Here is a 15,911-nt window from a genome sequence, read left to right on the forward strand (position 1 = left end):
CATCTCCACCTTGGAAGGGATACCCCCTAGTCCTAGTCTCCCCTACAAGTGCAAACATCCTCCCGGTATCCACCCTATCAAGTCCCCTCAGGATCTTATATATTTTAATAAGATTAGTTAGTATGCAGGTGCAGCAAGTAATTAGCAAAGCTAATAGAATGTTACTGTTTATTGTGAGGGGAATTGAATACAAGAGTAAAGAGATTATGCTTCATTTATACAGGGCATTGGTGAGGCCACATCTGGAGTGTTTTGTACAGTACTGGTCTCCTTATTTAAGGAAAAATGTAAATGCATTGGAAGCAGTTCAGAGAAGTTTTACTAGATTAATACCTGGAATGGGTGGGTTGTCTTATGAAGAAAGGGACAGGCTAGGCTTGTATCCGCTGGAGTTTGGAAGAGTAAGAGGCGACTCGATTTAAACATATAAGATCCTGAGGGGTCTTGACAGGGTGGATGTGGAGAGGATGTTTCCTCTTGTGGGAGAATCTAGAACTAGGGGTCACTGTTTAAAGATGAGGCCACCTATTTAAGACAGAGATGAGGAAAAATCTTTTCTCTCAGAGGGTTGTGAGACTTTGGAACTGTCTTCCTCAAAAGGTGGTTGAGGCAGAGTATTTGATTATCTTTAAGACAGAGGTAGATAGATTCTTGATAAGCAAGGGGGTGAAAGGTTATTGGGGGTAGACGAGAATGTGGAGTTGGGGTTAAAATTAGACCAGCCATGTGGTGGATCAGGCTCGAGAGGCCAAGTGGCCTACTCCTGCCCCTAATTCATATGTTCGTATGATCACCTCTCACTCTTCTAAACTCCAGTAGATATAGGCCTAACCCAACTGTTCAGCATTTCTTCATAAGATAAGCCCTTCATCTCAGGACTGAGTGACACACTGTAATGTGTATGTCTTTATCATATTTTCATGTCAGTAATATCACCAAACTGTGCTGAGTTTTGGCCCCATGCTCTTTGATAAACCCTGGTCATACTTTGGAACTGCTTCAAAGCTGCCTTCCCTTTTCTAATGGAAGGATGGAGGATGGCTGCCATTGTCATACAAAATCCCAAACTTCAAGAGAACGGAAAGGAAGATTTGCGTTTCCTTACACAGTCTTGATGTCCCAAAGCGCTCCACAAAGTACTTTTGAAGTGTAGCCACTGTTGCAGTTTGGAAACACGCCAGCCAATTTGTGCACAGCAAGACCCCACAAACAGCATTGTGATCATGTCCAGCTAATCTACTTTAGTGATTTTTAAACATTAATTCATGGGATGTGGGCTTCGCTATCCCTAGTTGCCCTTGAGAAGGTGGTGGTGAGCTGCCTTCTTAAACTGCTGCAGTCCATGTGGTGTAGGTGCACCCACAGTGCTGTTAGGAAGGGAGTTTCAGGATTTTGACCCAGCGACAGTGAAGGAACAGCCGATATATTTCCAAGTCAGGATGGTGAGTGGAAGCATATCGCTGTTCCTTCATTGTCGCTGATATGGGTTGAGAGATAAATTTTGACCAGGATATCAGGGAGAACCACCCTGCTCCTCTTTGAAATAGTGGCCAAGGGATCTTTCACCTTCACTCAAGAGGGCAGATGGGGCCTCAGTTTCTGACTGATGGCATCTCTGACAGTGTAGCACTCCCGCAGTACTGCACCGGATTGTGTCAGCCTGGATTCCGTGCTCAGGCCTCTGGAGTGAGAACGCTACCCTCCAGAATGTTGAAGGAGGTTTGTGATGAAGCTACCTGGGTTTCTCCAAAATTATTTATACTATAGGACTGGAGGGTGTTGAATGTTACAACCGTGTTGAAACAGGAGGAAAGAATGAGCTGGGTACCTGTAGATTGGCTAGTCTCACATTGTCTGTTGCCGAATTGCTGGAGAGAATCACAAGAGACAATATAAGTCAACACTTGGAAAGGTGTGGACTAATCAGGGACAGTCAGCACAGATTTGTAAAGGGCAGTTCATGCTTGACAAATTCAGTTGAATTCTCCAAGGAAATCAGTAAGCCAGTAGACAAAGGGAAGGCAGTGGTATATTTGGATTTGCAGAAAGAATTTGATAAGGTGCCAGTGACTAAACCAACAAGGATTTTTTTTTTTTCTCTCCATGGTTTATCATTTCATTCCTTTCTCTTGGGGGGTCATGTTGCATCTGGCAGGAAAGTAAATGCTCGTGGCAGCTTCGACAAGCTGCGGAGAATATACATCACCAGCTGATACGGCGAAGGCATTAATATGCATCTGCAGCTCATTCCTGTGCTACAAAGGGTGGTTAAATATGCAGACGACTGTTAAATGCCAGTCCATAGCTCTGTCCTTCAGAAACAGTATTCCTGACAGCTGTGTGGGCAAGTGATCACCTTCTACAATCACACACTGATCGAAGTATACCGGCACGGATCAATGGATTTAACCAGAAGGCATCTAGTGAGTCAGCTCAGTCCGTGTGATTGGCATCCTGGGGATTTCTTTTTAAGTAGTAGGTTTGATTGACAGACATAACCAAGGGGAAGTTGTGAAGCCAGTCAGTGAGAGAGGCAGGGCCATGAATCGTGTACATTTCTTTTGACAGAAAGCTTTATGCTGAATTTAGGTTTCTCTCAGTCCACGTGCTGAAGCATAGCAGAGACAGAACTAGTCAAAGCGCTGAGCAGTAACATACATAAAGTAATCACATTTCAAACACATTCCCACTGCGGCAGAGAGGGTTAAAGAGGCTCTGATATTATCGTCCAAAATTCTGAAAGAAGTTCGATAGAATAAACAAAGAGAAACTGTTTCCTATGGCAATGAGGATCGGTAACCAGAGGAATTGTGAAAGGACTAGAGGTGAGCTGTTGTGATTTGGAACGTGCTGCCTGAAAGGGCGATGGATGCATTCAGTAGAGACTTTCCAGATGAAATTGTACAAATTATTGGAAAGAAAAATCTTTCAGGGCAACGGGGAAAGAGCAGAGGGGAGTGAGGCTAATTGGATCGCTCTTTTAGAGAGTCAGCGCAGACACTGTCTGTCTACCCTCCTGTGGTGTAAGGCTGTACGATGCTGAAAGGGTAAATAGTGACAGGAAAGGTATGCATAGATGCAATTAAGGGGAAGCTGGATAAACACACTAAGGAGAAAGGAATAGAAGGTTATGCTGATAGGGTGAGATGAAGAGCGATGGGAGGCTGCTTGTGTGGAGAACTACGACTGACATGGATTAGTTGGGCCAAATGGCCTGTTTCTGTGCTGTAAATTCGATGTGAAGAATTCACAACTTCCCCTTGTTTGTGTCTGGCTTTCAGAGTGATAACAAAATGCAGAAACTCAGAATGAAATTAGAAGCAAAAAGGGAGGTGTTAAAGAATGCTTTCACACAATGAGTTATTAAAACCATCAACACCAGAGACTAGTGAAGCAAAATTAGTCACAATTAATAGAGAACTCTTTAAACTCTCAAAGAAGATGAATTTGAAAGATACAGGATAGAACAGAGAAGTAAAAATAGAGAATTCCAGCACACAGTGAGAGCAATGGGTCACACGTCCTCTTTATGTGTTAGCCTTTCCAGGATTTGAGATCCCCTTATTGTAGAACTGCGAGTAGCTAACTTTGCTGGAGCTGTTTTTTCACTTGTTCATGGGATGTGGGTGTCGTTGGCTAGTCCAGTGTTTATTGCCCATCCCTAGCTGCCCTTGAGAAGGTGGTGGTGAGCTGCCTTCTTGAACCGCTGCAGTCCATGTGGTGTAGGTACACCCACAGTGCTGTCATGGGATATACTCAGTTTTAATTCATTCTGACATGCATTACTGCCATGTCCATATGCAAAACACCTGTGAAAATGTAATGAGTACAGGATATTCTCCTTGTAAAGTGGATTCAACAGGACAAGTGTATCTCTCCTTGGTTTCCGATAATGAGATCTCTGTGATTTCTCTTCATTGCCCCTTTCATGGGTGGCCACATTGAGCCCAGCGTCCACCCTGGTCTGATAAGCTATCAACTGATGCAGCTTGCTCACTACTTCCCTTGTAACCTCCTACAACCTTAATCATTTCTTATTTGTCTCCCAGATTTGCTGCCCAGAACGTATAATGAGGTCCATAACTGTATTTAAAACAAATGCGTTGAGTTACAAGTCAATCCCTGACAACAGAGGGGTTTGTGTTCTACTCTTCTGCCATCTCATAACGTCCCTATCCAAACCAAAGGGTTAGGAATGAAAGATCCTGGAACTAGGGGTGTGATATAATCAAGTGGGCCATTTAGCCCCACTACTCGCTATTTAACAACATCCCACGGAACTGCCAACTACTCCAGCTTTAAGAGGTGTCAGCTGCGGCTCAGTTCATAGCACCCTCGCCTTTGAATCAGAGGGTTGTGGGTTCATGTCCCACTCCCGGAAAAACCAAGAACTGTGAATGTACTCGAAAGAGTTACATGCGAACTGTTGATAACTCGAAAGAGTTACTCCAGCTTTAAAGTTATTGAGGAAATCTAAAAAGGAATGCAGGTAACATGAAGAGAGCAAAAGGAGATGTTACAAATCCAGATATGTCAATGCTTTCCAAAATATCGAGTTTCCACCGCTTTAAACAAAACAAAAAGGTCAAAGATTGAAATCCTTGTTTAAGTGGTGGGAAGGAGCTCTGATAAACCCACCAGGCATTCAATGACTGTATGTTAAGGGGAAAAAAACCTAGCATTTATGCAGTGCCTTATCATATCCTCAGGATGTCTCAAAGCACTTGGCAGCCAAAGAGTCTCTGTGTGTTTGAAATGCAGTCTCTGTTTTAAGGCAAACACAGCAAGGGTTCCACAAGCAGAAAATGAGGGGAATAAATAGTTCATCTGTTGTTGGTGTTGCTAATTGAGGATTACATCAATTTACGGCCCATATTTCATCTCAGCCTTCACATCTACAATGACACCAGATTAACGCAATTAACAGTGAAATTGCATAATCAAGTTACGAGTTACTCTGGAAAGGCAAAGTATTCCAAAAATTTGAACATGTTAAGCAAGCTGTTTCACGGCTGCTGCTATGCAGTGGCTACTCAAGTGGTGTTTTTCCTAACAGGACAATGACGTCAGTCCAGAAAGATGTTCTTCCTATCACACCATTGAACAATGTCGTGTATGAATTTCAGTGCCTGTGTGATGTCAGGTACATAGGCCGTATGTCCCAGTGACTGGCTGGATCAAATCAAACAGCATATTCCTTCGGTTATTCGTAATGGGCAGAGTACAGACCAAGATAAAAGCAAAAAACTGCAGATGCTGGAAATCCAAAACAAAAATAAAAATACCTGGTGTACTCAACCAGCCCGTGCTTGCAAAACCCAAAATGAAACATCTACTGTTAGATATGATTCCATAATTGGGCAGCACTTTCTGAACAATCCTGAATGCGCTAATAGCCACACTAACAAGCAATTCAAGATAATCAGTCAAGCACATAATGTGGCTCATTTATATGAAAGCAAAATACTGCAGAAATCTGACATAAAAATGCAAAATGCTTGAAAAACTAAACAGCATCTGTGGGGAGAGAAACAGAGTTAACGTTTTGAGTTCATATGAATGAAGAGTCATACGGACTTGAAACGTTAACTCTGTGGCTCATTTATACTTGCTAGAAGCTTTCTACATTCATACACAGGGATCCATTCTCTACAAACAAAAGGAATATGTTCAAGCCTTGTGCCTTTTTTGAATTACCTAGGGACTTGGGGAGTCCATAGTTTCCCACTTGCTTTCTCCATGGCAACACCTCAGCCAACCAGAGTCAACAATCAGCACCCTTTCCTCCTACAGTATGATATGTTGTGATCGTTTGAAATTTGACATTCTTGCGTTTGTCCTGATGAGTGCAAGATGAAAAGCTTCAGCAACATGTCACTTTCTTCAGCATTATTCAAGATTGTGAGTTGTTCACCTGTTGCCATTAAATGGACAGAGACTATTGGTCAGTGCATCTGAAAAATGGCCAACAATGTCTCCCCACAAGAAAATCCCATTTTTATACTGACATACATTTAATCAACGATGCAGTATAAAAAAAATTTAGATTTCAATAGTGCCTTTTGTGACTTCAAAACATCCCAAAGCACTTTAGAGCCAATGAAATACTTTTGAAGTTCAGTCACTGTTATAGTGTAGGGATGATGTCATTCCTTTTTTCATTCCTTCCTAGGATGTGGGCATTGCTCGCTGGGCCAGCATTTATTGCCCATCCCTAGTTGCCCTTGAGAAGGTGGTGGTGAGCTGCCTTCTTGAACCGCTGCAGTCCATGTGGTGTAGGTACACCCACAGTGCTGTTAGGGAGGGAGTTCCAGGATTTTGACCCAGTGACAGAGAAGGAACAGCGATATATTTCCAAGTCAGGATGGTGAGCGACTTGGAGGGGAACTTCCAGGTGGTGGTGTTCCCATGCGTCTGCTGCCCTTGTCCTTCTGGGTGGTAGAGGTCGTGGGTATGGAAGGTGCTGTCGAAGAAACCTTGGTGAGTTCCTGCAGTGCATCTTGTAGATGGTACACACACTGCTGCTACTGTGCATCGGTGGTGGAGGGAGTGAATGTTTAAGGTGGAGGATTGAGTGCTTTGTCCTGGATGGTGTCGAGAATGTTGAGTGTTGGAGCTGCAGTCAACCAGCACCTGTGTTGCTCTCTATCAAAGAGTCTACAGCAGATCCAGCAAGAGGTAAGGAAAACCCCCAGTGGTGGAGAGCTTTGGGAATCACGGGCAGAATTTTACGGTCAGTGTGCGGGCGCGTGTCCGACATGCCTGAGCGTAAAATGACGCACGATGACGTCAGGCGTGCATCCCAACGTTATCGCGCACTCGTGATATTTTGTTCGGTTCGGCGCAAAGCCCGCCGATAATTAAAAGGCCTATTACGGCCACTAACAAGCTAATTAAATTCAAATTTATGCTGCCCATCCAACCTTACGGTGGGCAGGGCAGGCGAAAATGCCAAGCAGCCTTTACGTTTTTTTAGGAAACCTCATCCACGAGCGGGATGAGATTTCCTAAAGCAAATAAGCATTAAATAAAAACTTTATTTTGGAAATAAAAACATGTCCCATCTCATGTTACAGAGTCACATGACATGTTTTATTAAATTTTTGCTGTCCTTATTCATTTTTTTAAAAAGCGCTTCAATCTCCGTGAGGCAGCTCCGTGCCCCGGGGAGATTGAAGGGCTCTTTCTCACGCATGCACCAACTGCACACTAGGCCCGGCTCTCCCTCCTCCCCCCTGCCCGCACAGGTGGCGCTCAGCGCTGCCGCTCGCCAACCACGCAGGGCGGGCTTTAATTGGCCCACCCGCGTGAAATTACGGTGCAGAGCCGATCGCGGGCGGCGGTCAGCTGCCTGACCTCCCCCGCCGAGCAACCCCCGCCAAGGGCAAAATCCTACCCCATCGGTCCAAAGTCAGTCACAGAACAGCAAAATGCCGCAGATGCTGGAAATCTGAAATAAAAGCAGAAAAGGCTGGAAGTACTCAGCAGACCGGGCAGCATTGGCGGGGAGAGAAACAGGAGTTAACATTTCAGGTTTGCGACTTTTCATCAGAACTGATGAACCTGAAACGTTAACTCTGTTTCTCTCTTCACAGATGCTGCCAGACCTGCTGAGATTCTCCAGCATTTTCTGTTTTCAGTCTGAAGTCATCCTGTTCCCCCCAAGCAAGTTCCACTCACCACACATCGTGTCTCAAATTACACGCAGACTGTGCCCCAAATTGTTGCTTTCTGAAATAAATCGATCTCATTTGCATTTGAATGTAGTAACACAAATTTACCTCTAACAGCCAAGACCAAGTGGGTTCAGTGTTAATTCTTGGATATTATAACTCCAATAAAAGTTCCTTCAGTTTTCAGAAAGTTTGATGTAAGTGAGTTTGGATGTGCAATATAAATGCGATATGAAATATCAATGGAGTGCTATAACAGAGGGGAGTCACTCTGGAGGGTTACTAATGCACTGACTCGTTCAGTGTTAAAAGCATCCGCCTGAATTCTCCAGCTCTAACTAAAATCTATACTTAAAATAATGATCTCCTAACATGTCCTCGGCATGTCCCTAAGTGCTTTGGATCCAGCAAATTACTTTTGAAGTGCATTTACTATCGGAATGCAGGGAACGCTAGCCTGTTTTCACAAAGGCACACAGCTGCAACCACATGGACTGCAGCAGTTCACCACCACCTTCTAAAGGGCAATTAGGAATGGGCAATAAATGTTCCTCAGATGCCTGCCTTGCCAACAATGCTCACATGCTAAGAATGGATTTTGCAAAATTCAAAGCGCAGCAAAGATGGCTTAGGGAAGGCTTTCTGATATTTATGGCGAAGGTTTACACGATTTTTAACTGCCTAGCTGCAGATGCAGTACAAAACCAGAGTGAACAATATACGTCTCACACTTGTTCTATAGCTCGACAAAATGACTGATCTTCACCAACAGTAGATCAACAAGTGAAAGCCGCAGGAGGGCAGCTCTTCAGTGAAGAGGTAGAACTCCTGATTGACTGGCATAACTTGAGGCGATCAATAGAAGATCATCACCTAGAAACCCAATAGGGAATTCAGGAGAAACTTCTTCACTCAGAGAGCGGTGAGAATGTGGAACTCAGGGGGTGCTTGAGGTGAATATTATAGATGTATCTAAGGAGAAGCTAGCTAAACATGTAAGGCAGAAAGTAATAAGAGGGTTATTCTGATTGAGCTAGTTGAGAAAGGATGAGGCTCGAGTGGAGTATAAATATTGGCGTAGGCTGGTGGGGCTGACTGACCTCTGTCTGGGCTGTAACTGAAATTCACATCTAGCCAGAAATTATTCGTTTCCATAGTTAATGGAACTAGAAAGCTTGCTGTTATTTTGTCTATGCTAACGAGCAAAATGACCAGCTTTGGAGGCAACAAGAGAACCCATTAAAAGGCAGATAGGAGCAATATAAACATGGAGCAGGTGGACGCACAATGGAAATATTCACCAAGGAAGGATGGGATCAACACCATCAAAGGTAATGGATATAGGAACAAGATGGGATTCGGCTTATCGAAGATGACAAAAGCAGATTGCCTCCCAGCAAACGGAGGTTGTTGTAACAAGAGAGCAAGTCACCATGTGGTTATCAGGTAATGGCAGGAACTGAGTGATGTGGTGATGCCTAGCTTGTCACTAGTCACAACCCCTACGGATTCAGATACACACCTGCGGACAACGCCCGGTTTGTTGAGGAATCAAATCTCGAGCTGACTCACCAGGAGAGTGAAAACAAATCCAAGCTTTCGTTTTAACCAGATCTAATTATCCAATTGCACAGTTTAAATTCAAGACACTTCTGTTTATTATTAATTCCTCGGGAGATGTTTTCTTGCCCTCCTTTTAACATATTCGTGATACTGTTTTCAAGGTCTTCACTATTTAGTAAGTAATTGTCTTAATTACCAACTCCCCAGAGCATTTCAGAGTTTGTTATCTGTTGTCACTGATGGACCACACTGCATATTAAATTGACAGGAAGGGATTTTACAATCAGTTTAGACTTGTCCACGGACCCATGTGATGTGAGATGGAGAATCATTTTAGAGCCTTGACCATATTTCTGTTTAATTAAGTGAGTTCCTGTTGTCAGGCATCTCTCCCTAACATTAATGATGAATCTCTGATGGCAGGAGATTAATACAGATCTCCCAGAGACTCCAGGATAATCCTGGGAAAGTTCTCAACCCTAACACGGGAGAGTCACGGGGAGACCTCGAGATTTACCCTCGAGGTTTGCGAATGGATCAAGAGAAAAAAAACAACCAAATTTAATTGTGATTTCAAATCAGCTCAGGGCTGGCCTGTTTTGTCCGCAATGCTTTTCTAGGGATCTAACAGTTGGAAGAAGTTTATACTGAACTAAACAACGTGCTCCAATATAGATCCGATGTGATTAGGCACCCACTAGAAGGGAAAGCATGACAGAAACGCTAGGAGGTATAGTTGTGTTTGCTGCAGGCTGTTTTCACTTGTAGGAGACTCCACGCAGTTGGCCTAGTTACAGGAACCAGTGTTGAAAACATTGGAGTCTCCACTTTAGGTGAAATTGGCAATGCAGGCAACAAAATTGCACTCGTTTTGAAAAGGACTTTTTCTCTTGAGTTTCTGCTCAACTCATTTGCATTTTGTAGAACATAAAATCAGCCTCCCCCCCCCCACCCCCCCACTCTTCGCACTGTTCCCCCAAGGCAGATTTACAACCACGCCACCATTAATTCTGCTCTTTGATTTTTTTTTCAGCTTTTCAAAGGGAAGTTCTACTACTGCCAGGGTCATGACACTCGCAATGTCACCAACAGGTCGGACTGCCTGCTGGCCAACTACAGGTGGATCCATCACAAGTACAACTTTGACAACCTGGGACAGGTACAGATTTCTTTCCCAACAGCTGGGGCGGGATCTTCCGGTCAGTGAACGAGTGCGGGACCCGCTCGCCGACGCGTAAAATGACGCGGGATGATGTCGGGTGGAACTCCCGATGTCACCCCGCGCCATTTCCATTTTCAGGTCGGCGGGGGCGCAGCCGAGTCACATGCACACCCGCCGACCTGTCAACGGCCTATTGAGGCCATTGAAAAACTAATTAAAGTCATTAATGGACCTGCCCATCCAACCTTAAAGTTGGCGGGCAGGCCGGGAGCCCTGGCGGGCTTCAGAAAAAGCATCAAACCTCATCCACGGGCGGGGTGAGGTTTCATGGGGGTATTTACATTTTTATTAAAGGTTTCAATAAAAGTTATGGACATGTCCCAACTCGTGTGACAGTGTCACATGAGGGGACATGTCGGGGAAATTTTTTTATCATTTGTATTGCAAATTTTAATTCCGAGCCGATCTCCCTGAGGCAACACTTAGCCTCAGGGAGACTTGTGCGCGAAAGAGCGCACTCCCGGCTAAGGGAGTGGAGCTGTATAAAATGCTAGTTAGGCCACAGCTGGAGCGCTGTGTGTAGTTCTGGTCGCCACATTATAGGAAGGATGTGATTGCACTGGAGAGGGTGCAGAGGAGATTCACCAGGATGTTGCCTGGGATGAAGAGAGACTGGATAGGCTAGGGTATACAAAATTATGATTATAAAAAATTATGAGGGGCATTGATAGGGTAGATAGGAAGAAACTTTTCCCCTTAGTGGGGGTGTCAATAACCAGGAGGCATAGATTTAAGGTAAGGGGCAGGAGGTTTAGAGGGGATTTGAGGAAAGTTTTTTCCACCCAGCGGGTGGTTGGAATCTGGAACACACACTGCCTGAGGAGGTGGTAGAGGCAGGAACCCTCACAACATTTAAGAAGTATTTAGATGAGCGTGGGAAACGCCATAGCATACAGGGCTATGGGCCAAGTGCTGGAAAATGGGATTAGAATAGATAGGGGCTTGATGGCCGGCATGGACACGATGGGCCGAAGGGCCTGTTTCTGTGCTGTATAACTCTATGAGTCTATGATCTTTGGCTGACAAAAAAAAAACTATCAATCTCGGTTTTAAAATGAACAATTGATCAGCTATTAATTGCCATTTGCAGTGGCATCGTGGTATTGGCACTGGACTAGTATTCCAGAGACCCACCATGGTAGATGGTGAAATTTGGATTCAATTTTTAAAAACCTGGAATTAAAAGCCTGGTGATGACCATGGAACCATTGTCGAAAGTTGTAAAAACCCACCTGATTAACTAATGTCCTTTTTAGGAAGGAAGTTCACCATCCTTACCTGGTCTGGCCTACATGTGACTCCAGATCCACAGCAATGTGATTGACTCTTAAATGCCCTCTGAACAAGGGTAGTTAGGGATGGGAAACAAATGCTGGCCTAGCCAGGGACACCCACATCCCATGAATGAATGAAAAAAAGGAGTTTTAAACTTCTAACAACCTTTGTGTGGACAAGTATTGCCCAATTTCACTCCTGTGAGGTTGGCTCTAATTTGTAGACTCTGCCCCCTGGTCCTAGACTCCCCAACCAGCGGAAGTAGTTTCTCTCTATCGACCTTCAGTTCCTCTTAGTGTAGCCTGAAAACTTTGATCAAACCACCCCTTAACCTTCTAAATTCCAGGGAATGCAACCCTGGTTGTGTAATCTTTCCTCATGACTAAATCCCTGTGCATGTGGTGAATGAAAAATGGCAGATTCCAATCTGTCATGTGTTGAGATCTGAGCTGTGGCAAGTGGTAAAGTGAGGAACTATAAGACCATAAGATGTAGGAGCAGAAGTAGGCCATTTGGCCCATCGAGTCTGCTCCGCCATTCAATGAGATTATGGCTGATCTGATAATCCTCAATTCCACTTTCCTGCCTTTTCCCCATAACCCTTGATTCCCTTACTGATTAAAAATCTGTCTATCTTAGCATTGAATATACTTAACAACCCAACCTCTACAGCCCTCTGCGGTAAACAATTCCATAGATTGACTACCCTCTGAGAGAAGAAATTCCTCCTCGTCCCTGAGTTAAATGGGTGACTCCTTACTCTGAGATTATGTCCTCTAGTCCTAGACTCTCCCACAAGAGGAAACAACCTCTCAGCATCTACCTGGTCAAGCCCCCTAAAAATCTTATATGTTTCAATAAGGTTGCCTCTCATTCTTCTAAACTCCAATGAGTACAGGCCCAACCTACTCAACCTCTCCTCATAAGAAAATCCCTCCATACCCAGGATCAACCTAATGAACCTTCTCTGCACTGCCTCCAGTGCTAGTATATCTTTCCTTAGACAAGGGGACCAAATATGTTCACGGTATTCTAGATGTGTTCTAACTAGTGCCTTATATAGTTTTAGCAAGGCTTCCCTATTTTTATATTCCATTCCCTTTGAAATAAAGGCCAACATTCCATTTGCCTTCCCTATTACCTGCTGAACTTGTATGTTAGCTTTTTGTGATTCATGCAGGAGGACCCCCAAATCCCTCTGTGCTGCAGCTTTCTGCAGCCTTTCTCCATTTAAATAATATTCAGCTCCTCTATTCTTCCTGCCAAAGTGCATAACCCACATTATATTCCATCTGCCAAGTTTTTGCCTACTCACTTAATCTGTCTATATCTCTCTGTAGACTGTGTCATCCTCACCATTTGCCTTCCCACCTATTTTTGTGTCACCTGCAAACTTGGCGATAGTACATTCACTTCCCTCATCTAAGTCATTAATATATATTGTAAATAATTGTGGCCCCAGCACTGATCCCTGTGGCACCCCACTAGTTACAGGTTGCCATCCTGAAAATGCCCCCCTTATCCCAACTCTCTGTCTTCTATTAGTTAGACAACCCTTTATCTATGCTAATATACTACCCCCAACACCATAGGCTCTCACTTTATTAAGTAGCCTTATCAAACGCCTTTTGGAAATCCAAATATATTACATCTACTCTTTCCCTTTTATCTACCCTGCTTGTTACCTCCTCAAAGAATTCTAATAAACTTGTCAGGCATGATTTCCCCTTCATGAAGCCAAGCTGACCCTGCTCTGCTATTACATCCTTTAATAGACTCTAACATTTTCCCAATGACGGATGTTAAGCTAACTAGCCTAGTCTCAGCTGCTCTGGTTTCTTCTAGCCACTGACACAACAGTGACCCAGCCCTTGTCCTCTCAGCCAAAGGATGCTACAAGGTCCAAAGTCAGAGTAGAGCCAACAAAAATGGGGCGGGGGTGGGGGTTGTAGAATGGGGAAGAGAAATGCTTCACTGTGGGGAAAGGTATTTAAAAGGAACAAATGTTTCTATCCAATGATACCCATGGTAACTGGCATGGTTTTGGGATGAGAGGAAATAAAAGGACACAATAATGAGAAGGGCAAAATAATGAAATCTTCGAAGAGTGGGGCAATGTAATCATCGTGAATGTGTGTAAATGGAGTGAAAGAATATTTGTAAAAACTTGAGAGTGACAGCGACATGTTAAAAGGGCAGTAGCCTTATTATAGTAGCCCCTTATTGGAGAGTTTGAAGAAGGAGCTAATCTGTCTGTCAGTCACAGTGCTTAACGTTTACACCTAGATTGATTATACTGGGTTTTTCACAAACTGATTATCCCTTCACTTTATTCGCCTTGTCGGTAGACTGATTTGCTGGCTGAGTTGAGGTTGCACTATTATTAAAGGTAGATTTGACCAAGGAGTGAGCTAGTCAGGGATCTAACATTCCTTTCTAAATATTCCTGTGTTCTGATGTTGTTAGCGATGCCAGATGTCACCATGGCAGCCGTCAGTCTTCCATTTCGCAAACGGTACCTCTGTCTTTTCTCCACAGGCTCTGATGTCACTCTTTGTACTGGCCTCCAAGGATGGCTGGGTCAACATTATGTACCATGGTCTGGATGCCGTTTCCATTGACCAACAGGTAAAAAGGCCCTGATCTTTAAAAGAAAGACTTGCATTTCTATAGCATCTTTCACAATCGCAGGACATCCCAAAACGCTTCACCGCCAATGAAGTGCTTTTTAAAATGTGGTCGCCATTGTCACGTAGGAAACGTGGCAGCCAATTTGCACACAGCAAGATCCCACAGACAGCAATGTGATAATGAGTAGATAATCCTGGTCTTATTTTTATGGTCAAATTTTATGGTATTCGAAGAGGACCAGGACACCAGGGAGAATGCCCCTGCCCTTCTTCGAAATCATATCTAGGGGATCCTTTCTGACCACCTGAGAGATTAAGCAGGGCCTCAGTTTAAGATTATAAATGAAAGATGAGACTGGGAATGTCAAGCCTAAATATTGTTGAGTTTCTGGAGTGGGAACTTGAAGCCACAGGCTTCGAATGTTACCCACTGAGACCATGTGTGGTCACTGGGCACTGGGCACGGACCGGGGTGATGCCCAGTTTGCTGTCAGAAATTATTTAATATCCATTCTCAGGATGTGGGCATCATTGGAAAGACTGGAATTTAATGCCCATCCCTAATTGCCCCTTGAGAGGGTAGTGGTAAGTGACCTTCTTGAACCGCTGCAGTCCGTGATGTGTAGGTACACCCACAGTGCTGTTAGGGTGGGGAGTTCCAGGATTTTGGCCCAGCAATGCTGAAGGAATTGCACTGTAGTTCCAAGTTAGGATGGTTGTTGGACATTGAGGAGAAGTTGCAGGTGTTCTCATGTGCCTGCTGCCCCTTGTCCTTCTAGTTGGTAGAGGTTGTGGGTTTTGGCAGGGCTCAAGGGCACTGGCAACTGTAGCACTGAAGCACAGAAGGGTAAGTTCAAGAGCAAAAAAAGGAAGATAGCCTTTTATGAGGAGAGCCTGTGCATGGGCAACAACACTGATTAACTGGCAGGCACTTCATCATCAATGAATAACAAAACTTCACAGCAACGCAACTATTTGAAGCATTGTCACTGATCCCTATCTCTGTATCCTCCTCCTGTCCCACCATCCTCCAAGATCTCTGCTCCTGCAGTTCTGGTCTCTTGCACACCCCAGTTGCCATCACTCCACCACTGTGCGGTCCCAAGCTCTGGAATTCCTTCCCTAAACCTCTCACCCTCTCTTTCCTCCTCTAAAACACTCCTTAAAACTTATATCTTGGACCAAGCCTTTGGGCAACCATTCTAATATCTCTTTAAGTGGCTCAGTGTCAGATATTGCCTGATAGCACTCTTGTGAAATGCCTGGTGATGTTTTATTATGTTAAAGGTGTGATATCAATGCAAGTTGTTAATCAGGAGAGTGCTGTAAACAAACTGCAAAATGTAGATTATATTAAAAGATGCTTTGACCAGTATGATTAAACAAGCCTCTTAACTGGGTTAACTTGTATCTATAACAGCATTGTCAGCTTGAGTGATGGGAGATTTAGAACGATGCATCACTATATTCCAATGACATTGTTGGTCCTTCATTAAAATGGAAAGAACTCTTATAACAGATGGATAACACATAAGGTTATAAAACTAA

At 44.0% G+C, this 15,911-nt stretch overlaps 1 protein-coding gene across 1 annotated transcript in view; it reads left to right on the forward strand.

Moving 5' to 3' along the window:
- LOC144669350 (voltage-dependent T-type calcium channel subunit alpha-1I-like) overlaps nucleotides 1-15,911 on the forward strand; it is a 178,287-nt gene that overhangs the window by 123,411 nt on the left and 38,965 nt on the right. Inside the window, exons 21-22 of the mRNA XM_078531713.1 lie at nucleotides 10,270-10,395; nucleotides 14,272-14,361. Of these exons, the coding sequence (XP_078387839.1) occupies nucleotides 10,270-10,395; nucleotides 14,272-14,361 (216 nt within the window). The remainder of the gene's footprint in view (nucleotides 1-10,269; nucleotides 10,396-14,271; nucleotides 14,362-15,911) is intronic.

The sequence above is a fragment of the Cetorhinus maximus genome, chromosome 29 (assembly GCF_964194155.1).
Source record: "Cetorhinus maximus chromosome 29, sCetMax3.hap1.1, whole genome shotgun sequence".
Classification (NCBI taxonomy): domain Eukaryota; kingdom Metazoa; phylum Chordata; class Chondrichthyes; order Lamniformes; family Cetorhinidae; genus Cetorhinus; species Cetorhinus maximus.